This window comes from Hyperolius riggenbachi, chromosome 8, assembly GCF_040937935.1.
Source record: "Hyperolius riggenbachi isolate aHypRig1 chromosome 8, aHypRig1.pri, whole genome shotgun sequence".
Taxonomy (NCBI): domain Eukaryota; kingdom Metazoa; phylum Chordata; class Amphibia; order Anura; family Hyperoliidae; genus Hyperolius; species Hyperolius riggenbachi.
In genome coordinates, this window is record NC_090653.1 from 69,879,707 (window position 1) to 69,906,302 (window position 26,596).

At 44.8% G+C, this 26,596-nt stretch overlaps 1 protein-coding gene across 2 annotated transcripts in view; it reads right to left on the reverse strand.

Moving 5' to 3' along the window:
* Positions 1-26,596, reverse strand: part of LOC137528898 (distal membrane-arm assembly complex protein 2-like) — an 84,490-nt gene that overhangs the window by 38,963 nt on the left and 18,931 nt on the right. For both annotated transcript variants that reach the window (XM_068250646.1, XM_068250648.1), the window contains exons 4-5: positions 19,819-19,958; positions 3,861-4,023 (exon numbers count right to left, since the gene is read on the reverse strand). In XM_068250646.1, coding sequence (XP_068106747.1) covers positions 3,861-4,023; positions 19,819-19,958 — 303 coding nt within the window. The remainder of the gene's footprint in view (positions 1-3,860; positions 4,024-19,818; positions 19,959-26,596) is intronic.

Here is a 26,596-nt window from a genome sequence, read left to right on the forward strand (position 1 = left end):
ATGATCAATCGGCCGGCAAGTCGATAGATGTATGGCCTCCTTTACTTTCTACTGGCTTAAAGAGACACTGAAGCGGAAAAAAAATGATGATATTATGATTTGTATGTGTAGTACAGCTAAGAAATAAAACATTAAGATCAGATACATCAGTCTAATTGTTTCCAGTGCAGGAAGAGTTGAGAAACTCCAGTTATCTCTATGCAAAAAAGCTATTAAGCTCTCCGACTAACTTAAAGAGACTCTGTAACATTCAAAAGATCCCCTGGGGGGTACTCACCTCGGGTGGGGGAAGCCTCCGGATCCTAATGAGGCTTCCCACGCCGTCCTCTGTCCCACGGGGGTCTCGCCGCAGCCCTCCGAACAGCCGGCGACTGTGCCGACTGTCATTTCAATATTTACCTTTGCTGGCTCCAGCGGGGGCGCTGTGGCGGCTTTCCATTCCGAACTACACGGAAATTCCCGATCTCATTCCGGTCCGCTCTACTGCGCAGGCGCAGGAAACTTGCGCCTGCGCAGTAGAGCGGACCCGACGGCGATCGGGTATTTCCGTATAGTTCGGAGCCGACAGCCGTCAGAGCGCCTGCGCAGGAGCCAGGAAGGTAAATATTGACGTCACCGCTGCCCGGACTCCACGGAGGGCTGCAGCGAGACCCCTGACGGATGGAGGACGGCGTGGGAAGCCTCATTAGGATCCGGAGGCTTCCCCCACCCGAGGTGAGTACCCCCCAGGGGATCTTTTCATGTTACAGTTCCTCTTTAAGGTGCCCATACACTCGTCAGATTGGCAGCAGATAGATAAGAAATGCATCTGATGATCTATCTGATGCGTTTTTAGAACATTTTTTACCAGGATAGAATTCCAATAGATTTCAGTTTGAAATCTATTGAAATTCGATCTGATGGCATTTTTTTGCCATCAGATTTCCATTAAGGCCAATGCAAAATGATAAGCAATCTCATCAGATCGACCTAAATTTTCCACCCTGCCAGTTCGATGGAAATCCATCGAAATCGGCCATCGATCGGCCAACCGATTTTCAATCGATCGATCGGGATCGATCGGTCGGCCAGAAAATCAGCTGAGTGTATGGGCCCCTTAAAGGGAAGGTTCAGGGAGGGGATTAAAAAAATAAAAATAAATTTCCACTTACCTGGGGCTTCCTCCAGCCCGTGGCAGGCAGTAGGTGCCCTCACCGCCGCTCCGCAGGCTCCCGGTGGTCTCCGGTGCCCGACCCGACCTGGCCTCGGAACGTCCGCCGGGCTGTACTGCGCATGCGCAGAACTACTGCGCCTGCGCAGTACAGCCCGGCGGACGTCCGATGACGTCAGCGCGCCGGCGTGGGACGCAGAAGTGCCAGGAAATGGAGCGCAGAAGAGCCCGACCTGGCCGTCGGCCTGGCCAGGTCGGGTCGGGCACCGGAGACCACCGGGAGCCTGCGGAGCGGCGGCGAGGGCACCTCCTGCCTGCCACGGGCTGGAGGAAGCCCCAGGTAAGTGGAAATTTATTTTTATTTTTTTAATCTCCTCCCTGAACCTTCCCTTTAAGTCGTGGAGAGGGCTGTTATCTGACTTTTATTATCTCAACTGTAATTGAACTGTTTACGTTTCCTCTGCTAGAGGAGAGGTCATTACTTCACAGACTGCTCTGAAAGACTCATTTTGAATGCTGAGTGTTGTGTAATCTGCACATATTATAGAATGATGCAATGTTAGAAAAAAACACTATATACCTGAAAATAAAAATATGAGAATATTTTCTTTGCTGCTAATCTTCTAGTAATTATTCATAGTACACAACCAATTCATTATATCATATATTTTTTTTCGCTTCAGTGTCTCTTTAAAAGGCATTATATTGATAAGAGGTGAAATATCACCCAGGACAAAAGGTGAATTGGATCAGGCCCATTGAATTGATTGTTCTTCAGCTTGCCAGTGTATTTGCACTGATGTTAGTTCAGCAGCCAGGTTTCCTCTATATGTGGACTCATGTGACTCAGCAACATGAAAAGGATGGCAGGGCCAGAGGACCAAAATAATAAATATCTACATGCATTAAAAGACAAACAGAAAGGAAATAGAGTGGACCTGAACTCAGAACGTCCTCTCTGCTTTAAAACATACTTAAAGGGAACCTTAACTGAGATGGATATGGAGGTTTCCTTTCAAAAAATACCTGTTGCCTGTCAGTCTTGCTGATCTCTTTGGCTGCAGAAGTGTCTGAATCACACACCTGAAACAAGCATGCAGCTAATCCAGTCTGACATTAGTCAGAGCACCTGATCTGCATGCTTGTTCAGGGGCTGTGGCTAAAAGTATTAGAGACACAGGATCAGCAGCAGAGTCTGGCAACTGGTATTTTAAAGAGAATCTGTATTGTTAAAATCGCACAAAAGTAAACATACCAGTGCGTTAGGGGACATCTCCTATTACCCTCTGTCACAATTTTGCCGCTCCTCGCCGCATTAAAAGTGGTTAAAAACAGTTTTAAAAAGTTTGTTTATAAACAAACAAAATGGCCACCAAAACGGGAAGTAGGTTGTCCTGTATGTAATTCCTCAGTATGTGAAAGCCCAGCCAGCTCAGAGGAGGATTTATCCAGCTTGTAAAAGATAATAGAACAGAGAGAAGCTGCACTAATCTAAATATCACACAGGCAGTGTGCAGAGAGGGGCCTGGATGGGGGAGTTCATAGCAGAACCACAACACTGAAGAACTTGGCAGCCTTCCAGACACAGGCCTGACAAGTCTGACAAGAGAGAGATAAGTTGATTTATTACAGAGATGGTGATAGTAGAAAGTGCTGCAGTAAGCCAAAACACATTAGAATAGCTTTTGGAACTTGTAGGATGATAAAAAACAGGATGCAATTTTTGTTACGGAGTCTCTTTAAAAGGAGAAATCCATATCCTTCTCAGTTTAGGTTCCTTTTAAAGGATACCCGAGGTGACATGTGACACAATGAGATAGACGTTTATGTACAGTGCCTAGCACACAAATAACTAAGCTGTGTTCCTTTTTTCTTTCTCTGCCTCAAAGAGTTAAATATCATGTATGTACTGTAAGTGGCTGACTCAGACAGGAAGTGACTACAGTGTGACCCTCACTGATAAGAAATTCCAACTATAAAACACTTTCCTAGCAGAAAATGGCTTCTGAGAGCAGGAAAGAGATAAAAAGGGTCAATAGTTCGTATATTTTAGCTCTGGCCTACTTCAATGAATGTGGCATTGAGCAAAAATAATAAACAGTTAAAAATTAAAAAGTAGATTTAAACATAAGATAAAACTGTGGAAAGTCATTTTTAGGAAAATGATGATAGAGACAAACGTTTATTTCATTAGTTTATTTTCGCCTCGGGTGTCCTTTAAAGAAAAACATTTCTTTGTTACACCGATACAAATTCTAAAATAAATAATAAATAAATAAATAAAATAAATCTGCACTGTTTCTACATCATGGAAGCAGACATATTGCTAACAGCCTTTGCTTTCAAATGAGCTCATCTGCAATGGCAGTCATGTGACAGAGGGGAGAGATCAAATTACAACTTGTGATTAGACACAGATGAGGTGGAATTAAACATGCTAAACTCTCTAAATACATACAGAGGGCATTTCTCTGTTTTCCTTCTGTCCTGTGCAAGAGTTCAGGTCCACTTTAAACAACAAAGGAGGAGCAGCAAATGTTAGAAAATGACATGAAAGTGAAATCTGCCACTGCCGGTAATGGCTGACAGAAAGGAACCAATCAGAAACAATTTCATAACTGATCTACCCACAGCAAACTTGCTTGCTTACGGTTTATGACTGCAGTAGGAGAAAGCTCTACATGCTGGCATATGACAACAGGACACTCACTGTAGATGGTGCAGAGAGGCCAGACCACGCTCTGAGACCTGAGGACATCCTGCCAGAATAAGGACTTCCAAGGATGGGCCAAACACTTGCAGGCGACTTAAACACCAATCATCAATGTAAGCACAGCGGCTGAGGTTCAGGTAACGCAACTGATGCAATTCCACTGTACAATGGGAAGAAAGAGAAGAGGAAGAGAGGTGAGACGATGCAAGCATCTGTAAATAGTAACAATTCACATGGTACATAGATACGCAGCACCAGAGGTGACAACCACCCAGAGCCAGGACATCCTATGGAAAACAAGCCTTATACAGGCTATGCCATGCAGAACTGAGTAACTAGAACAAAAGCTAGGCACACAGAGGGTGAAAAACTACTACAAATATCACCTACACACAGAGCAAGTTCTGCCAATAAAGGATTATTATGGGCCAATGTTTGCAGAAAAGGCAGTTTAAGGTGAACGGCAGTGAAAATAACCTAATGAATAGAAATTGCTTTTTTCTTTTACAATATTCATTTATAAATGATTTAGTCCGTGTTCGACCCCGATTTATATTACGGTAGCAACATCTTTAGTCCCGCCAGGTGATCTCTGTGCACAGAACTCTCAGTAAACATTCCGTAGAGGGATATATGGCTTTTCCCATAGCAGTTTCCCACAATGCAACTATGCAACGAGGTTACACAGTAAATGGTCAGGACCATGGTCTTGACATCACACTGTGGGAGGGGTTTCATCACAATATCAGCCATACAGATGTCCCTGATGATTAGAGAAAAGGTAAAGATTTCTTGTGGGACAGGGGGTACCGGCAAATGATTGGGATTGTCAATCCTGTTCCTCTTTAAAGCGGATCCGAGATGAAAAACTAACTGTAACAGGTAACTTGTCTATATATCTTATCTAAAGTTTAGATAGTTTAAGGTAGTTTACACAGCAAATCTAGCTGCAAACAGCTTCGATAGTGTATGATTATTTCTTCCTGTGATACACTGACAGCAGCCATTTTTGAGATTTATTTCCAATAAAAATCAGATTGGATGTGTTCGAAAATTTAAATAGAAGCTAAACCATATCTCCCACAGTGCCCAGGAGGAAGTGGGCTAGCCAACTTCTACAGTGCCCAGGAGGAAGTGGGCTAGCCAACTCCTACAGTCACCAGGAGGAAGTGGGCTAGCCAACTCCTACAGTCACCAGGAGGAAGTGGGCTAGCCAACTCCTACAGTCACCAGGAGGAAGTGGGCAAGCCAACTCCTACAGTGCCCAGGAGGAAGTGGGCAAGCCAACTCCTACAGTCACCAGGAGGAAGTGGGCAAGCCAACTCCTACAGTCACCAGGAGGAAGTGGGCAAGCCAACTCCTACAGTCACCAGGAGGAAGTGGGCTAGCCAACTCCTACAGTCACCAGGAGGAAGTGGGCTAGCAAACTCCTACAGTCACCAGGAGGAAGTGGGCAAGCCAACTCCTACAGTGCCCAGAAGGAAGTGGGCAAGCCAACCCACACAATGCCCAGGAGGAAGCAGGCAAACCAACCCCTGCAGTGCCCAAGAGGAAGTGGGCAAACCAACCCTGCAATGCCCAGGAGGAAGTGGGCAATCCAATTCCTACAGTGCCCAGGAGGAAGTGGGTAAGCCAACTCCTACAGTCACCAGGAGGAAGTGGGCTAGCCAACTCCTACAGTCACCAGGAGGAAGTGGGCTAGCCAACTCCTACAGTGCCCAGGAGGAAGTGGGTAAGCCAACTCCTACAGTGCCCAGGAGGAAGTGGGCAAATCAACCCGCACAACGGCCAGGAGGAAGTGGGCAAGCCAACTCCTACAGTTACCAGGAGGAAGTGGGCAAGCCAACCCGCACAATGCCCAGGAGGAAGTTGGCAAATCAACCCGCACAACAGCCAGGAGGAAGTGGGCAAGCCAACCCGCACAACGCCCAGGAGGAAGTGGGCAAGCCAACCCACACAATGCCCAGGAGCAAGTGGGCAAGCCAACCCACACAATGCCCAGGAGCAAGTGGGCAAGCCAACCCACACAATTCCCAGGAGGAAGTGGGCAAGCCAACCCGCACAATTCCCAGGAGGAAGTGGGCAAGCCAACCCGCACAATGCCCAGGAGGAAGTGGGCAAGCCAACCCGCACAATGCCCAGGAGGCAATGGGAGAAAATCTAGTAAGTGAGTAATGGCATTACTTTGTAATCCTATTAATAAGGGGGTGATCCCCATTACAGCCACCCCAACTTGATAGGTAAACGATTAAAACCCATTACAGTAAAAAGTTAAAAGCAAAAATGATACGTAAACATTGTGAGGAAAAAATATAAATATAAACCACACTAGTATTTAAAGGGGGGGGTTAGGGGGAGGGGGGCGGCGGCAGCTCCACAGATGGTGAATCGATTTCATGCTGAAATAGATTCACAATCTGTTTGCAGTAAAGGCAGCCATAAGATCCCTCTCTGATCAGATTCAATCAGAAAGGGATCTATCTGCTGGTCGATCTGATGGCAAATCGACCAGTGTATGGCCACCTTAGCAGGTCACATCTGAGACAAGCATGTGTTCATCCTTGTTCAAGGTCAGCGACTAAAGTTGCCCATTAATGGTACAATCTCGATTGTACAGTATTACCAGTTTCATAAGTGACCACACACAATATAATATATATTTATTTTCAATTTGAGCATTACAATAAATTTTTCTGATTGATTGTAACATTTTAAAAATCTGACCAGTGAATCACAAACGTGTTTACCCTCCCTGGCGGTACGAATTGTGCGGCTGCACGGCCGCGGGAGGGTTTTTCCAGCACGGGGTTACCGCTAAGGAGGTTAATTTATCCCAAATTGTGAAAAAATAATAATTGAAAATGCTGAAAAATGGCAATCCGACCAGATTCAGAATTTGTTCTATAAATCAAAAAATTTACAATCTATCCTATACCATTCAATTTTCATAAAAATGGATTTAAACAAAATTCAGCCTCTCTCTAGTCTAGAGGTTAGATAAAACAGGAAATTTGATCAGGATTTCTCAAGGCAACCTTTAGTAACTTGAGATCAGCAAAAGTTCGGTATACAGAGGCGCCAGAGCAGAGTAAAACGTTTTAAAAAACCGTTTAAAAGCAGAGGGGATGTTAGGGTGGACTTACCTCCCTCTTACAAAAAAGAAATGTTGTCTGGGAATAAACAGTGGCCTTTACTCAGCTCTACCATGTAACTGTTTCACTTTGAGTCATACAATATGAACCCTCTAATCTGTGAGCATTAAGCCTTAGCTATTTGATTTCTGACATCTAAGGTTGTTAACATGGCCCTGTGTTTATGTGGGCCATACATTTTTTTTTTTTTTGTAGCAATGCCTTATGTAGCAATTATTTTATGTGCTTTCTACCAATTATCTGCTGCGCCGATTGTTGCAATTCTGTGGGTAGTTATTGTGTATACATTTTGTTTTTATTCCAGTTGTGCACCCATTTTTGCCTGAGGAAGCGGGGTCACGCCCGCGAAACGCGTTGCATTTGTGTTTTATTACGTGCAATAAACAAGCTCTGCTTCTAGTAAGTGATTCCTAAGCGGTGGCCACTCATTTCGCTACTCTCTGCACTATACGTTGCCTCTTTTTTTTTAGGCTGTCCGGTGCGATTTTATTGGTGCACGGAACTACATTGCAGTGCAGCACGCACCCTACTGGCAGTAGGGCTTGACGGACCGGAAACAGGAAGTGGTAGAGCGAGCTAGCTCTTATCCCCCGCCGCTGTGATATCAGGATTACTTGAAAAACAGAGATCGGAATTACAGCAAGTATTTGGGCAGCTAGATGTAACCTCTATTAAGGTACTGTACTGTCATCTGCTTACATCTCGAGTGGGCTTGCATAGCCCGGGGCAAGTTCCACACCCTTTTTTGCGCTGTGGTACTATACACATTTTCTCTTTCATCATTGGGTCTGAGCCGACCCCACCTCTAGCAGCAATACATTCATCCACACAAGCGCAAACTTTTTCCTTTTTGATCTGCATGCTTGTTGAGGGGCTGTGGCTAAAAGTATTAGAGACACAGGATCAGCAGGAGAGTCAGGCAACTGGTATTAATTTCAAAGGAAAAATCCATATCGCTCTCATTTTAGGTTCCCTTTAAAGAGACACTGAAGCAAAAAAAATTATGCAATAATGATTTGTATGTGTAGTACAGCTAAGAAATAAAACATTAGGAGCAGAGGCCATAAGTTTAATATTGTTTCCAGTACAGGGAGTTAAGAAACTCCAGTTATCTGTGCAAAAGAGCCATTGAGCTCCACGACTTTCAAAGTCACAGAGAGCTCTGTCTTCTCAAGCTTGTTATCTCAACTGTCAGTCACTGTATTTTATTTTTCTCCAGAGGACAGGTCAAAAGTTCACTAGCCTGCTCTGTAAAATCATTTAACTGAAAATAAAAATGAGTATATTTTTTTTTTCGCTTCAGTGTCTCTTTAAAGAAATAATTTTTTTGTTACCTATAGAACTCCAACAGAAATCCTGCAGAGATTACCTCCTGGTTTCCTAGGAGCACAGAAAGGGTTAACCTCCAGGGTTTACATGTTAGCCCAGAACCTTGGCACAGTTCAGGCAGCTGACAGCCATGATTTAAATTTGCTGATTACTTGCAAATAAGGGAGAATAATGCTGCGTACACACTGGCGACTATGGTCGTTTGAAACAGCTCATTAACGATCGTTCCGCCGAAAATCGGGGAAAGAACTTTACCCAACGATCATTAACACGAACGACAAAAGAATGACATCGGGAAGATGGAAATATCCAACCTGACGGATCGTATCTACTGACAATCGTTACAAAACTATAGTGTGTACAGACATCGGCCGAGAACGATCGTTACAAGGGCCAATGTGCCTGCGTTGGATTCTGCCCAGCTTCTGTACTTCCTGTGTAGTGTGACCCGTAAAGATTGTTACATTACAAATTTCAAATAAACTTTGTTTGCAAGTTAACTATCATATATTTTTATCTATTGTAACTCCATGTTGGTAGGTTTTTTTTAATTTTATATAAATATGTACGCAACATTTCCTTCTGATCATTCTTTTCTGCGAGAACTATTGTTAAAATGTTTATGATGATCGCTGCATCCCATCGTTGCATACCAATCTTTCCAATATCGTTCGTCTGGTAACTATCGTTCTTTGCAAACGATAGTTATCGCAAGTGTGTACGAAGCATTAGACAGGCTGTTCTCTGTTAACACACACAGGGAGAATGTATCTGTGTTTTCCTTGTCTGCTGTGCTTTAACCACTTTATGCCATAGGCTATTGGGAACAAATGCGTGTGCACAAGCGCGTATGCGCCCTCCCAAGTTGTGCATGAATGTGGACTTACATAAACATTTTATTTGCACTGAAGGTACACAAATAAGATGTTTATAAACGTCTATATTGTCAGTAAATTGTTTAAAATTAGCCTTTTTATAAAAAAAAAAATTAAAAAAAGGATTTTCATATTCTCTCCTCTGATCTAGAATTAGATAAATATTTTTAATTTGCATCCGTGATCTTCCATTCCTGAAATATCCTCAGTTCCTGTATTGTCCATTCAGTCTCAGGCCCAGTGCACACCAAAAAGCGCTAGCATAATTGCAAACGCTCAGCGCTTTTTGAAGTGATTTTTCAGAGCGATTCTAGGCATGTGCCTAGCGATTTTCTAATCATGCCTAGCAATTTCTGGAGCGTTTTTGTGTTGCATTTTTTTTTTAGATACAGTACAGCTGCTAGTGTACTGGTTTTGCCACAAAAACGCTTGGAAAATCGCTCTGATCTAGCACTTTTCAGAGTGATTCTCCACTTCTCCTATTCATAACATTGAGGCAGAATCACTTCAGAAATCAGCGCTGCAGGACCCGTGTTTGCATTTGGGGGGGGGGGGGGGGGACTCACATTGCTCTGGTGTGATCCATCCTATTCTAATACATTAGCCAAGCGCTTTTCACAGTGCCAGTGTTTTTTAAAGGATACCCGAGATGACATGTGACATGATGAGATAGACATGTGTATGGTACAGTGCCAAGCACACAAATAACTAGGCTGTGTTCCCTTTTTTTTTTCCCTTTCTCTGATTGAGAGTTAAATATCAGGTATGTAAGTGGCTGACTCAGTCCTGACTCAGACAGGAAGGGACTACAGTGTGACCCTCACTGATAAAAAAAATTCCAACTATTAAACACTTTCCTAGCAAAAAATGGCTTCTGAGAGCAGGAAAGAAATAAAAAAGGTCAATAGTTCATAGATTTTAGCTCTGGCATACTTCAATGAATGTGTCATTGAGCAAAAACAATAAAACAGGTAAAACTTAAAAAGTAGATTAAGGCTGGTTTCACACCAGGACGTTGCAATTTAGGGGACGTTAAGGTCGCATAACGTGCCCCTAACGCAACGCCTGGTGCTCTCTGATGTGGACGTCAGAGTGAGCCGCGTTGTGCAGCTCACTCTGGCGTCCGTGATGCCGTGATGCGCACTCTTGGACACATGCGGCATTACGTGGTCCCGCCCGGCCGCTCCAGGAAGTAAACATTGCACGTCACTGAGTGCAGTGAATATTAATTAGCCATGTGCCCGGCCGCTCTCCGCTCCTCCCCAACTTTACTGAGCATGTGCAAGCAGTCTAACGCGGCTCTGCCGTGTGTAAAGTACTGCATGCAGTACGTTGCCTTATGGCGCAGCGTTACAATGTAACGCAACGTGGGCACTGTGAACAGCCCATTGATTTTTCATTGCTGTGCGGTGGGGTGCGTTACAGGCTGCTCTAACGTGCGCCTGTAACGTCCCACTGTGAAACCAGCCTTAAACATAAAATAAAACTTTGGAATATCTTAAAAAGCCATTTTTAGGAAAAGGAAGATAGATACAATCGTTTATTTCATTCGTTTATTTTCGCTTCGGGTGTCCTTTAAAGCGCTCAGAAGCAGAAGAAGTGTGCACCAGCCCTTAGTGTACCAGAGCAGTTGCTTCCTGCACGCCCCCCTGCCTCATGTATTAAAGGAAGTCTGAAACCAATTTAAAAAAAAACAAAACAGACATTCACCTAAGGAGGGGGAAGGCTCTGGGTCCTAATGAGCCTTCCCTTTCTCCTACAGTCCCTACTTCCAGCGATGGCTGCCCCATTAGCAGTCTCCAACCGATCGGTTGGAGACTGTTCTCTGCCGCTCCCTAAAGGTGGCCATACACTGGCCCGATTTGCCACCGTTTCGACAGCAGATTCGATCACTGGGATCGAATCTGCTGCCAATCGTTCACGCTACACGCCGAATTTCGATCCATTCCGTCCGATCCCGTCGATCGCGCGGTGCGGAAAAGAACCGTCGATTGCCCGCGGGTAAAGAGCGCATCGCTAGCGGCGTTCGAGTGCCCGACGACCGATGCAATAGAGCCGCATACATTACCTGCTCCGCCGGCGCGACTCCCGGGTCTCCGCTCTTCTCAGTCTCCGCTCTGGTCTGGTCTCCGGCATGCTTCCCTTCTTCCTGTCCCGGCAGAAAGTTTAAACAGTAGAGGGCGCTCTACTGTTTAAACTTCCCCCAGACAGGAAGAAGGGAAGCATGCCGGAGACCAGACCAGAGCGGAGACGGAGAAGAAGAGCGGAGACCCGGGAGTCGTGCCGGCGGAGCAGGTAATGTATGCGGGCGGGGGGGGAGCGGCGGCAGCACCACCACAACAGATTGTGAACGGTTTCAGGCTGAAATCGGTTCACAATCTGTTTGCAGTAAAGGCAGCCATACGATCCCTCTCTGATCAGATTCGATCAGATAGGGATCTGTCTGTTGGTCGAATCTGATGGCAAATCGACCAGTGTATGGCTACCTTAAAGCTTCAGAAGTCTTCGGGAACCCAAGTGCTCCCGAAGATGGGCAGCTCCATATGGCGCCTGCACGAGCATGCTGTCTCCCGCAGTACGGAGCCCAAGTGCTCCCGAAGACTTCCAAACCCAGATCCTTCCCTATCCTTAGGCAAGTATCAGTTTATTTATTTTATTTTGTGAAAAAAAAAGCTTCAGCTTGACTTTAACAGTGTTAAGAGGGAATGCTTCTCTTAGTCATAGAGCCTGAACAAGCATGCAGCAGATCAGAGGACTGCAGTCTGGCTGGATAAGCCATATGGTTGTTTCACGTATGTGATTCAGACACTACTGCAGCCAAAGCAGAACTGCTAGGAAACTTGTATTGTTTCAAAGGAAATAAATATGTCAGCAACCATATACTTCTCACTTCAGGTTCACTTTAAACGTTCTTTTTTGTGAAATGTGCAACTCACTGATAATGTCTAAAGTCATGCATACAAATGAGAATTTACTTTAACCACTTTACCCCCACGCATACGAATTTCTCCGTCCCTTTTTCCATCCTTTAACCCCCAGGGACGGAGAAATCCGTACTTTGCGCACTCCCGCCGCTGCCCGCGTTCCCGCTCGTAAGCACGCCGCCCGCCGCTAGTAAACACGCCGCTGCCCGCTCGCCCGGAGATCAATGAACGGGAAAATCCATTCCCGTTCGTTGATCTAAGCCCCGCAATGATCCGCTGCTCTCCGATGGGCAGCGCGATCATTGTGATCTTACCCAGCCTCCAAGTACTTCCTCCAAGCTTCCAGAAGGACGCTTGGAGGTCGCATTAAAACAAAAAGTTACTGTGGCCATCTTGTGGCCAAATAGTAAAACTACACCCTACACATTTTTCACATACAAATAAATTACTTTTACACAAAAAATTAACTCATTACCTCCCACACTCCCAATTTTTTTTTTTTTGTAATTAAAAAAAAATTAAAAAATGTACAATAAAAAAAATACATAAATAGTTACCTTAGGGACTGAACTTTTTAAATATTTATATCAGGAGGGTACAACACTTACTTTATAAACTATGGGCTTGTAATTAGGGATGGACGCAAAACTGAAAAAAATGCACCTTTATTTCCAAATAAAATACATCTCTACAAATAAGTTATAAAGTTTGTACTTAAAGAGAACCCGAGGTGGGTGTGAAGAATATTATCTGCATACAGAGGCTGGATCTGCCTATACAGCCCAGCCTCTGTTGCTATCCCAAACCCCCCTAAGGTCCCCCTGCACTCTGCAATCCCTCATAAATCACAGCCACGCTGCTGACAAACAGCTTGTCAGAACTGGCTGTGTTTATCTCTATAGTGTCAGTCTGCTGCTCTCCCCGCCTCCTGCAGAACTCCAGTCCCCGCCTGCATCCCTTCCCTCCCTGCTGATTGGAGGGAAGGGACGGGGGCAGGGACCGGAGCTATGCAGGAGGCGGGGGAGCAGCTGAGACTGACACTACAGATGTAAACACAGCCTCACAACACGGCTGTGATTTATGAGGGATTGCAGAGTGCAGGGGGACCTTAGTGGGGTTTGGGATAGCAACAGAGGCCGGGCTGTATAGGCAGATCCAGCCTCTGTATGCAGATAACATTCTTTAAACACACCTCGGGTTCTCTTTAAGATTAAGGTTACTTACAACAAGTTATTATGTATAAAGTATTCATATGTCAAGTGTAATAATATGTCTTTGATGTATATGTTTTTAAAAAAATCCTTTTTGAAAATTCCAATAAAAAATATTGAAATGTATTTCCAAATAAAATATTGGCGCCAAACATTGTGATAGGGGCATAATTTAAACGGTTTTATAACCGGGACAAAAGGGCAAATACATTTCATAGGTTTTAATTACAGTAGCATGCATTATTTAAAAACTATAATGGCCGAAGAACTGAAAAATAATTTTTTTCCCACATTTTTCCTATTTTCCCATTAAAACACATTTAGAATAAAATAATTCTTGGCATAATGTCCCACCTAAAGAAAGCCTAATTGGTGGCGGAAAAAACAAGATATAGTTCATTTCATTGCGATAAATAATAATAAAGTTATAGACGAATGAGTGGAAGGAGCGCTGAAAGGTGAAAATTGCTCTGGTGGTCAGGGGGTAAAACCCCTCAGTGGTGAAGTGGTTAAATCAATCATTCCTGATCCTTTTGGCTGAAAAACTAACATGACCCCAACATTGCTGGTCTCCTCCTCAAGGATTGGCCAGTATAGGTCACCTCGCCTGATATGCCATATTCTAAGGGACGGTAAGTGACACATGAGGTTTGTAAAAATCATATGATGGTGGCTGGCCAATGATAAATCATAAACATGTCCCACCATTTGAATATAAAAAAACAAAAAAAACAAAAAAAACCTGATTAGTAAGTGTGAACTGCAGGTACCTGGGAGAGGCTTGATTTCAGAGCCCAATGCATGCTGCAAACCCCCTGAAATAAATAGACTTAAAGAGCAACTCCAGTGAAAATAATGTAATAAAAAGTGCTTCATTTTTACAATAATTATGTATAAATGATTTAGTCAGTATTTGCCCATTGTAAAAGCTTTTAAATCCCTGATTTACATTCTGACATTTAGGACATGGTGACATTTTTACAGTGGGCAGGTAATGTAGCTGCTGCTTGCTTTTTTGGCAGTTGGAAACAGCTGTAAACAGCTATTTCCCACAATGCAACAGGGTTCACAGACAGGAAACTGCCAAGAGTACGTACTCAGAGTTTCTTGTGGTAGGGGTTTCACCACAATATCAGTTATACAGCGCCCCCGATGGTCTGTTTGTGAAAAGGAATAGATTTCTCATGTAAAAGGGGGTATCAGCTACTGATTGGGATAAAGTTCAATTCTTGGTCGGAGTTTCTCATTAAAAGGAACATGAAGTGAGAGGAATATGGAGGCTGCCATCTTCATTCGCTTTTTAACAATGCCAATTGCCTGGCTGTCATGCGGAGCTTTAGGGCCCGTTCTCACTTAGGCGATTAGCGGGTGATTCCTGCCTTTTTAAAGCACTAGCACAATGTTAACCTATGGCGGTGATCTCACTGGCATGATTGCCCACAATTGCGGATGTTTCGCTATTAGCGGCAATCGCAAAATGTGTTCCCTGCAGCATTTTGCTGCAATTCAGGAGCGATCGCGATACAGTGCTTACAAAAGCGTTAATCATGATTGCGCCGAATCACAACAGTGTACAGTGATTCTTACTGCACTAATCGTGGTAAAATCACCTGCGCAAAACGGCAGCGCTAAGCGCTACCGCTTTGCTACTTTTAAGTGTGAATGGACCCTTAAAGGTAAGGTTCAGGCAGCGCTTAAAAATAAATAAATATCCAAATCCACTTACCTGGGGCTTCCTCCAGCCCGTGGCAGCCAGGCTGTGCCCTCGGCGCCGCTCCGCAGGCTCCCGGTGGTCTCCGGTGGCGAGCCCGACCTGGCCAGGCCGGGCTTCTTCTGCGCTCCACAATGCGTGTCATTGGTGCGCGCTAACGTCATCCGACGTCCTCCGGGCTGTACTGCGCAGGCGCAGTAGTTCTCACTGGCATGATATTTTTTTTCAATAGGTTTATAACTGAGCAGTTTTTCATAAGGCAACCTGATGTATGTATATGCCTTCCATATCTATTAAAAAAATCCGAAAATAATAAAATAAAAAATATATACAGTTGAGTCCTGGTTATACGGAACTTAAAGTGAACCCGAGGTGAGAGTGATATGGAGGATGCCATATTTATTTCTTTTTAAAGCGAACCTTAAGTCACCTAAAAAAAAATGAGATGAACTCACCTGGGGCTTCCCTCAGCCCCCCGCAGACGATCGGTGCCCTCGCAGCTCCGCTCCGATGTCCCAGGACCCGCCGGCGACGACTTCCGGTTTCGCCGTCGCCGGCCGACAGGCATGGGAACGCGAGTGATTGTTCGCGTTCCCAGCCTGTATATCGCCCCCTATGCTGCTATTGCGGCCTCCTAGCCGCAATAGCAGCATAGGGGGCGATATACAGGAGGCCGCAATAGCAGCATAGGAGGCCGCAATAGCAGCATAGGGGGCGATATACAGGCTGGGAACGCGAACAATCACTCGCGTTCCCATGCCTGTCGGCCGGTGACGGCGAAACCGGAAGTCGTCGCCGGCGGGTCCTGGGACATCGGAGCGGAGCTGCGAGGGCACCGATCGTCTGCTGTGGGCTGAGGGAAGCCCCAGGTGAGTTCATCTCATTTTTTTTAGGTGACTTAAGGTTCGCTTTAAACAATACTAGTTACCTGGCAGCCCTGTTATCTATTTGGCTGCAGTAGTAACTGAATTACACCAGAAACAAGCATGCAGCTAAATTTGTCAGATCTGACAATGTCAGAAACACCTGATCTGCTGCATGCTTGTTCAGGGTATCTGGATAAAAGTATTAGAGGCAGAGGATCAGCAGGATAGCCAGGCAACTGGAATTGCTTAAAAGGAAATAAATATGGCAGCCTCCACATACCTCTCACCTCGGGTTAACTTCAACTACTCAGCAGTCTCAACCAACCACCAGAAATGCCCAGCAGAACTCACAGTGGTGAAGGCCAACGTCTTACGGTGTTAGTGGGCTCTGCAGTGCTTAACCACTTCCCAACTGAGGGGTTTTACCCCCTGACCACCAGAGCAATTTTAACCTTCAGCGCTCCTTCCATTCATTCGTCTATAATTTTATCATTACTTATCGCAATGAAATGAAGTATATCTTGTTTTTTTCGCCACCAATTAGGCTTTCTTTAGGTGGGACATTATGCCAAGAATAATTTTATTCTAAATGTGTTTTAATGGGAAAATAGGAAAAAATGTGGGAAAAATTTTTTTTAATTATTTTTCAGTTTTCGGCCTTTATAGTTTTTAAATAATGCATGCTACTGTAATTAAAACCCATTAAATGTATATGCCTATTTATCCCGGTTATAAAACCGTTTAAATTATGTCCCTATCTCAATGTTTGCCGCCAATATTTTAATTGGAAATAAAGGTGCATTTTTTTCAGTTTTGCGTCCATCCCTAATTACAAGCCCATAGTTTATAAAGTAACAGTGTTATACCCTCTTGACATAAATATTTAAAAAGTTCAGTCCCTAAGGTAACTATTTATGTATTTTTTTTTTTAATTGTAAATTTTTTATTTTTTTTTAATTACAAAAAAAGAAAATTGGGGAGTGTGGGAGGTAAGGAGTACATTTTTTGTGTAAAACTAGTTTTTTATTTGTGTGTAAAAAATGCTTAGGGTGTAGTTTCACTATTTGGCCACAAGATGGCAACAGTAACTTTGTTTCATGCGACCTGCAAGCGTCCTTCCGGACGCTTGTAGGAAGTAGAAAGAGGCTGGGAGTTTGTTATTGCTCACAACGATCGCGCTGCTCAGCTGAGCGGCAGCAGATCATTGCGGGGCTTAGATCAACGAACGGGAATGGATTTACCCGTTCGTTGATCTCTGGGCGAGCGGGCGGCGGCGTGTTTACTAGCGGCAGGCGGCGTGTTTACGAGCGGGAGCGCGGGCAGCGGCGGGAGTGCGCAAAAAGTACAGATTTCTCCGTCCCTGCGGGTTAAAGGATGGAAAAAGGGACGGAGAAATCCGTACGGGCGGGGGTAAAGTGGTTAAACCAGGGCTGTGGAGTTGGAGTCAAGGAGTCGGGGCAATTTTGGGCACCCGGAGTCGGAGTCATGGTTTCATAAACTGAGGAGTCGGAGTCGGGTGATTTTTGTACAAAATCCACAGCCCTGTTAAATATTAGACTAAGGTGTCGGAGTCGAGGAGTCGGAGTCATTTTGGTTACCCGGAGTCGGAGACGTGGTTTCATAAACTGAGGAGTCTGAAGATTTACCCTTGGGGGAGCCCTGGCTTAAAACACTGGGTTCCACCACGGCTCCCCCAAGGGTAATTTACTTTCAAATACTGTATTTTAACATTTTAAGAGTTCAGGGTATGCAGAATGGGGTATAGTACCGTATTAACTAGGCCTATTTTACGTTGAGTTGCAAGCAACCAGAAAGCACACTTATCCAGCATCAGCCAATACCCGTCAGATCACTGTATATATCCTTCTCCCTAAAGGGAAGGTTAAAGGGACACTATGGTGAAAAATTGTAAAATGTAAAATATGTGCAAACATATACAAATAAGAAGTACTGTATATTCCTGCGTACAAGACTACTTTTTAACCCTCGAAAATCTTCTGAAAAGTTGGGGGTCGTCTTATACGCCAGGTGTCATTGATGCCGGGTGATACGCCATATGCTGTTACCAACTCTCAGATCTCGCTGCTGAGGGAGCGCAATCTATTCTTCCATACCGCTCTGATAAACAGGTAGACAAGGAGAGCTGACCAATGCAACAAGTCAATTGACTATATACTGTTATATACTGGGTAACACATACAGTACAGCACCAGTATCTGTTCATACACAGCAGCAGTACAGGATTTTTTTATTTGAATTTGGTGTGTGTTGGAAGAGGGGTAGTCTTATACGGCGAGTATATCCCAAACTCTATACTTTAACTGGAAAAGTTAGGGGGTCGTTTTATACGCCCAGTCGTCTTATACGCCGGAATATACGGGTACGTTTTTTTCCAGCGTAAAATGAGCCATAAATTACTTTTCTCCTACGTTGCTATCACTTACAGTAAGTAGAAGAAATCTGACAGAAGCAACAGGTTTTGGACTAGTCCATCTCATTATGGAGGATACTCCGGGATTTATTCATTTTCAAAAGCACTTAGTGAATGGCAGTTGCTCTGTCCAACTGCCAAAAAACTGTGTAGTGAGCAGGGAAGCTGGCCAGCATCATTGTTTAGATTCTTTTAGGGAATATCTTTATAAAGAATAAAAGCCTTGCTGAGAATCCCATATGAAAAGATGGACTAGTCCAAAACCTGTCACTTCTGTCAGATTTCTACTACCTACTGTAAGTGACAGCAACATAGGAGAAAAGTAATTTATGGCTCATTTTACTCTGGAAAAAACATACTACTTATTTGTCTAGGTTTGCACATATTTTAAATGTTAAAATTTTTCGCCATAGTGCCCCTTCAATAAATGGTGAGGGCTGTCGAGTGTGTGGCAAGCATTAGTTACCTTGAGGCCGGTTTCAGACTGCAAACCAGTGTTAGCAATGCGGTGCGTCGCGCCCGACGCACCGCCAGAAACAGGCCTTCAGGAAATACCGCTCTATTGCACAGAGTTCCCTGTCTGACCACTGGCCAAGCAGGAAGTCACGCCTGATGCACGCTTGCCGTCACTTCCTGCTTCCGGGATGCGGAAACATAATTGTTAAAACATGCTTCCGCACATGCGCGCCGCAACGCCAATGTGTTTATAGAAACACGCATCACCATAGACTAACATGACTTCCGGGACGCCGCAGATCGCCACAAGTCGATGCAGCACTGCAGCGGTAACATAGTTTTGGACCAGCATTGGGGACGCAGCGAAAACGGCAGTTCCGCCGCGTCGTAATGTCGCAGTATGAAAGTCTCCATAGGCTTTTATTGCCCGGCAGTGGAGTGCGGTAAAAATACCGGTGTGAAAGGGCCCTCAGGGGGGGCCGCTTTTAAATCAGCAGCAGGTAGTGCATGGCACTGGGATTATTACCAAGTACAGCTTGCCCCCCCCCCCCCTTACATGTTCAGGTCCCTTTAACACCTTGCAGGAAAGAAGCCATTGCAGCTGACAGGTGCCATGTGGCATCACATCTTTATAAATAACATGCAGTGCACAAGGGCCATAACAAGAAATTCTAACACCTCCCCCCCACATTTACATCCTTTTCCTCTGTGGTCACTCCCAAGCCCCATGAGGCTCATCTACTAGGAATCCTATAACAAGTGCAACCTGTGACATTGTGGCCACAAAACACCTGCCCCTTTATCAGAAGGAGGAGGGGCCCCTTTTTCCTGGCTCCCCCTGCAGTTACAGGGGCTGCTCCCCTATAGTTGTACCTCTGGTCACAGGGGCCCCATAGACTCGTATTGAGCTCGTCTTGAGAGGTGTCTGGAAGCAGAACAAGGATAACAGAGCACATGTGACTCCTGCGTTTAGTATAACAGTCCTAATGTATCCTCTTACTTATATTTCCCAGGCCAATGTAGTTCACTTCACTATTACTCAAGTCCACACACTCCACTGGCACATCCTTGAATTTCATAATCTCCCTTTTATTCCACCCTCTCTGGTTTGCGCGGATCCATTCTTCACGACCAGAATATCTAAGGAAGAAAAGGGGTTATTGCTACACAATACAATTCAGCCCGCTCAACAGAACTCACAAACAACTGCATGTTACTGAGCAGAACGGCAGAAGGTGGAGCAATAACTCATCTGTATGGACCGGAAATAGAAACATGAACAATGAAGCTGTCACTGCTGGGGCTAAACGCCTCTATACACCATCGCAGGATTTCACTCGGTCTCATCTTAATTGCTTCATGGCTAATTCATACTTGCAATGTTTGCACACTAGATGGCAGCAAACAAGAGTTTTATATTTTACTCTATATTTGTACAGAGTACCGTACATCCTCAAATATAAGTCGACCTCGTGCATAAGTAGACTCCAATTTTGGACCCTTTTAAGCTGGAATTTTTTATTGACTTTTGTTGAGTTTTTATTAACTTGGCTAAGTCTACTTAGCCAAGTTAATGGCTGCACCAGGAGGAATTAGCAATTGCACTTGGGGACCAGGAGGGGTTAAAGGCGTTCTTTGGGTTTTTTTTTTTTTTAATTAAAACCGGACACTTTCCTGGGGCTTCTACCGGCCCCCTGAAGCTGTAATGTCCCGCACCGTCCTCCAACGATCCGCCGTTCTCCGCCGCTGGTCCCGGTCTGATCGGCATCTAAGACCCACTGCGGCTGCGCAGCTGTGGGCATCATCAGGAGCTTACTGCGCAGTACACGAAATCTTCGTACTGCACCTGCGCAGTAAGCTCCGGATGACACAAGCGGGAGAGAGTATTATTATATGTTACAGGGACTGGCGGCGGGGAACAGAGGATCGTAGAGGACGGGGCGGGACATTGCAGCTTCAGGAGGCCAGTAGAAGCCCCAGGTAAGTGTCTTTTTATTTAAAAAAACAAACAAAAAACCCAAGAGAACCCCTTTAATGACTGCAGCCATTAGCCCCATCCTGTCCCTTAAGTGCAGCCAATAACTCCTCCTGGCCCCCAAGTGCAGCAACTCCCCTTCCTGAAGCCCAGCAGTATCTCCCCCCGTCCCTTTCCATCGTAGTGGCCAGGACTTCAGACCTGCATTTTCTTGGCATTTCCTTTATCAAGAAAGTATCACTACTGGGTAAATTGCTGCAAATGGAAATGTCACTAAGTACACACATTACTCAGTGTGCTCAGTGTTGCCCATGACTCGTGTATAAGTCGGCTTAGTGAGTCAGAACTAAATCTCTAGACTTTTAGTTGAGTATATACAGTATATTGTCTTGTCACTTAACTGTCCCTCAGAGGGGCTCACAATTAATTCCTACCATAGTCATATGTCTATGTATGTATTGTGTATGTATCGTAGTCTAGGGCCAATTTAGGGGGAAGCCGATTAACGTATTGGTTTGTTTTGGGGATGTGGGAGGAAACTGGAGGGCCCGGAGGAATCCCAGGCAAACACGGGGAGAATATACAAACTCTGTACAGATAGTATTAGAACCAGGGACCCAGCGCTGCAAGGTGAGAATGCTAACCTCTACGCCACTGTGCTGTCCTAACTCTAATGAGTAAATTGGGTTTTTGTGTGTTATTTTATGAAAGTTATTTATATTTAATTTTAACCCTTAGACTGCCACCAACATCTACAAGTGTTCTGTGTTTTTGCTACCGAAGCTTTTTGATACATAACTACTTCAGCCTACAGCGGACACCTATAGGCATTTTTGTGTCCCTATAGTTATTTGCCACGGATGTCTAAAAGGCGTTTGGTACAAAGTTTGCAGAAATTGGTCGCATAGTCGATTGCGCATGCTGCAAGATGTTGGGCCGACTTGCTCGATCGTTTGCGTGGCGGTAACGGCGTGCAATTTTGGGATGATTGCCGAACGCGACGAAACCCCCGGCGCTGCCCCCCCCTAATGTTAAGTGCGACCCCGATGCCCCGTGCATGTTATACATTACCTGTCCGTGTCCACCGCTGCTCCGGGCGCATTCTGCTCTACATACACGCGTGCCTCACGTGGTTTCCTCGTAAGGGCGTGCGTATGACATCAGACACGCGGCCACGTTGCTAGGCAACCACGTGCATCATTACAAAGAGATTACCATCAAGGGCAAAGTATAATTGATCAAGAATATCACCTAGATCGATTTTCTCATGAAAAAAATATTATTTAATGCAACAAGCTGGATACATTAAAAACAATTAAAAACATAAAAAAAACTCCCAGAGGCTACCATTTATAATGGAAATTGACCCCCACTAATTATGTCGTTTGAGACTATGATAATTTATTCCCCACAGGCGCCACACGTGGCCAGAACAACCAATGCACTTGGGGTTCTGGGCACATGCGCGCATCCAGCTTTGTTTTTCAGGCGGGTGTGGGCATGTGCGAACATACCCCCATTCTTTTGTGACACAATTTGAGTGGTATTTGTTGGTAGTTTTTTGTAGATTAGATACTTTTAGCATTGTTCATCATTATAGGGCACATATATGTGTGTATGCGCACGCCCGCATTTTTTGGTGGGGGCGTGGATATGCACACAGGCACTTTGCACTTTATATATGAAATTATTAGTGTGAAGCATTGGCACTTTTATTATTAGCACTTTCAGCACTTTGATTGGTTGTTCTGGCCACGTGTGGCGCCTGTGGGGAATAAATTATCATAGTCTCAAACGACATAATTAGCATTATTAAACATTATCAGTGGGGGTCAATTTCCATTATAAATGGTAGCCTCTGGGAGTTTTTTTATGTTTTTAATGTATCCAGCTTGTTGCATTAAATAATAAAGTTTTTTCATGAGAAAATCGATCTAGGTGATATTATTGATCAATTTTGCCCTTGATGGTAATCTCTTTGTAATGATGCAATTAGCTTTTGGTTGTTTGCTACGGGGCACAACAGTGGTGCATAAAGATGCACAATGATGATAGTGCTCATTTGTTTGTGTTTAACTAGGCAACCACGTAGCGCACGTGTATGAAGAATAGATTGCGCCTGGAGGTAGCGGGGACAAGTGGAGGTCGCGGACAGGTAATGTATAACATGCACAGGGCACCAGGGGGACACAACATTAGGGGGGACAGCGCCGTGGAAGCAAGGTGGTCAGATGTGGCGTCACAAGGCCGATTACGGATTGATTTCAGCATGAAACTGATTGGGAATCGGCCTGCGGTGTATGGGCAGCTGACAGATCTCTCATCAGATTCGATTAAAGGTACCCATTAACAGTACAATTTTTTTTCACCAAATGCAATCTTTCGATGCGATTTTTACAATTTAATTGTATAGAAAATTCAACATTTATTAACCAGCTGAGCGGTCTGGACGAGCTCAGCTCGTCCAACACCGCCAGAGGCTGCAGCTCAGGCCCTGCTGGGCCGATTTGCACCAAATAAAAAGCAGCACACGCAGCCGGCACTTTGCCAGCCGCGTGTGCTGCCTGATCGCCGCTGCAGCGCGGCGATCCGCCGCGTGCAGCGGCGAAAGAGGGTCCCCCCAGCCGCCCGAGCCCAGCGTAGCCGGAACAAACAGTTCCGGCCAGCGCTAAGGGCTGGATCGGAGGCGGCTGACGTCAAGACGTCGGCTGACGTCAATGACGTCACTCCGCTCGTCGCCATGGCGACGAGGGAAGCGAAACACGGAGGGCCGCTCATTGCGGCCTTCCGTGTTATCTCTTGCCGCCGGAGGGGATCGGAAGATCGCCTCCGGAGCGCCCTCTAGTGGGCTTTCATGCAGCCAACTTTCAGTTGGCTGCATGAAATAGTTTTTTTTTTATCTAAAAAAACCCCTCCCGCAGCCACCCTGGCGATTTAATCAGAACGCCAGGGTGGTTAAGGCAATCAATAGTAAACGATTCTTTGGTCGATTGCTTTATAGGATAAAATCAATCCGAAAGTTGGAAAATATGAATTTGAAGAAAGAATAGTTCAGTAAATGTGAACAATCAATAATTGTCTTCATATTACTTATGATCATTCAAAATCGCACCGAAAGATCGCATTTAGTGAAAATTTGTACCGTTAATGGGCATCTTAAAGGTAGTCATACACTTATAGATTCGACCATCAGATAGATTTCTGTCAGATGCCTGTCAAGTCGAATCCGACCGGAATCTGATGTGTGCCACACACTAGGAACAGATTTCCAATAGATTTCAGAATGAAATCTATTCGAAATCTATTGGCAAATCGATCTAAATGAATTATTGGACTATTAGATCCAATGCAACACTATGGGCCATCGATCTGCTGCCAGCAGACCTAGATTTCCCATACTTTCAGATAGATAAAAATCAATCGATATCGGCTGCAAATCGATCAATCGATAGATTTCATAGAATCAATTCCCAATCCAATCGATTCCATAGAATTGATCGATCAATGGCTGAAATCGACCAGAGTATGGGCCCCTTAAGAGAGAGATTTGTCTCTTGGTTGAAACTGCCCATCATTGCTAGATGCATGGCTACAGGTCCGTACACACGCCGGACTGGAGGCAACGACTGGTCCGTCGTTGCCTCCCGCTGGGTGGGCGTGCCAACGACAGTCCGGCGTGTGTACGCACTGTCGGCGGACTGATATGGCTGTTTCTGAGCGATCCGCCCGGCGGATAGCTCAGAAACAGCCGTATCAGTCCGCCGACAGTTGCCTCCAGTCCGGCGTGTGTACGGACCTTACCTTTACTTCTTGCCTTTGCTAACGATATAGGAAAAGATTGCTATCTTATTTGTGTTGCTGATAAGATACAGCATAATCAGTCACTGAGGAAGGAGCTTATTGATGTCTTCCAAACTACACAACTGGTGACTCCTGGAAAGATTGTATCTGGGTGGCCCTGCTTGGCACTCCTCCCTCCATGCAGAGACTGCAATTATATCAGCAGCACAATTAAAGGGGCCCATACACTGGTCGATTTCAGCCATTGATCAATTTCATGGAATCGATCAATCGATTTGCGGCTTATTTTGATCAATTTGATCCATCTGGCAGGATGGAAAATCTTGGTTGATCTGCTGCTGGCAGCAGATCGATGGCCCATAGAGTTGCATTGGATCTAATGGTCCAATAATGCATTTAGAACGATTTACAATAGATTTCATTCTGAAATCTATTGGTAATCTGTTCCTAGTGTGTGGCACACATCAGATATATTCCTGTCAGATTTGACTTGACAGGCATCTGACAGAAATCTATCCGATGGTCTAATCTGCTGCAAATCTATAAGTGTATGGTCACCTTAAGAAAAGAGCCTCTTCCTCCTATATTGCTGGCAAAGGCAAGATATAACCAGTGTAAAATGTTTTTTACACTTTGCTAATTTAAAAAAATTGATCGAAAGGGAGGGTCTACTAGATATTACTTTAACATAATACAGTGTTTGCTTATCATTTTTTTAGCATTTAATACCACTTTACCACTAACAAAGCACCAATGCAATGGATGGAGGTCCCTCAGGTCCAAAAACGTAATTGCAGTAGCAACCTCTGCATCCCCTGTGCAAACGATGGAGACACTGCTGCCCAATACATCTCTGCTGGCCAGAAGATCCGGTGATAGGCTAGTTTAGGGGACACAGCAGGAAACCTCACAGGAAATTCTAACGTGGACAGCACCCTCTCAAACTGCTAGGTTATAGATAGGTTGCAGTTAACTACACCCACACTATTCAGCCAATCACATCGCTTCGTGCTGTAGAGGGTGGTGCGATTGAAGAACTGTTCCTATGAGGTTTCCTGCTGAGTCCCCTAAACTAGACTAGCACTGAAGACCCTGCTTATTTTCAGGCAGCAAGAAATACAAACAGCAGGCCTGACCAGGTATCATTCCAGTTACATGCCTTTGCCTATTTTAAAGAGACACAAGACAACACTTAACCTTAAAGCAGATCCGAGATGAAAAACTAACTATAACAAGTAACTTGTCTATAGAGCTTATCTAAACTTTAGATAGTTTACAAAGTATATCTAGCTGCAAACAGTTTCAAAAGTTTATGATTATTTATTCCTGTGATACAATGAGGGCAGCCATGTTCTGTTTGTCACATTGTCACAGGCTGAAGGCTGTAGATGCTATCAGCTTGCCTGTGTGTAAATTCAGTCCCCTCTCCTCCTCCCCTCTGCCTTTGAAATCAATGGCTAGTAAACTCCTCCTCCTGCCCAAACTTGAGCTCCCATAAGCCCTTGCTACAGTGTCAAGGCACAAAAGGAGCCGTGGGCGAGGCTTGTTTAGTTTATAGGGAATTAGAGTATTAAAAAAAAAAAAAGTTTTTGGCTTGAGGAATGCCCTATAAAATATATGAAAGGAACACAATTATGCAATGAGTAAAAAGCTTATCTCGGATCCACTTTAAAGGCAACCTGAAGATTGCTCAAACAAAAAAAAAAGTTTCACTTACCTGGGGTTTCTGCCAGCCCTCTGCAGTGGTCCTGTGCCCTCGCATACCTAAAACGAACCTCCGGGACACTGCTGCAGCTCACTTTCTCTCTCACTGGTCGCCATCCACTGCGCCTACGCGGCCCCTGGTCACCTGCGTCTTCGTTTGCCTGTGCAGGCGCAGTAGAGATTTTCTTGCACTGCGCCTGCGCAGGACGCTCCCGGCCACGGGAGTGCAAACGAAGATACACGCTGGCAGGCGCAGTGGCTGTCGACTAATACGTTGGTGGTGAAGAAACTGAACCTC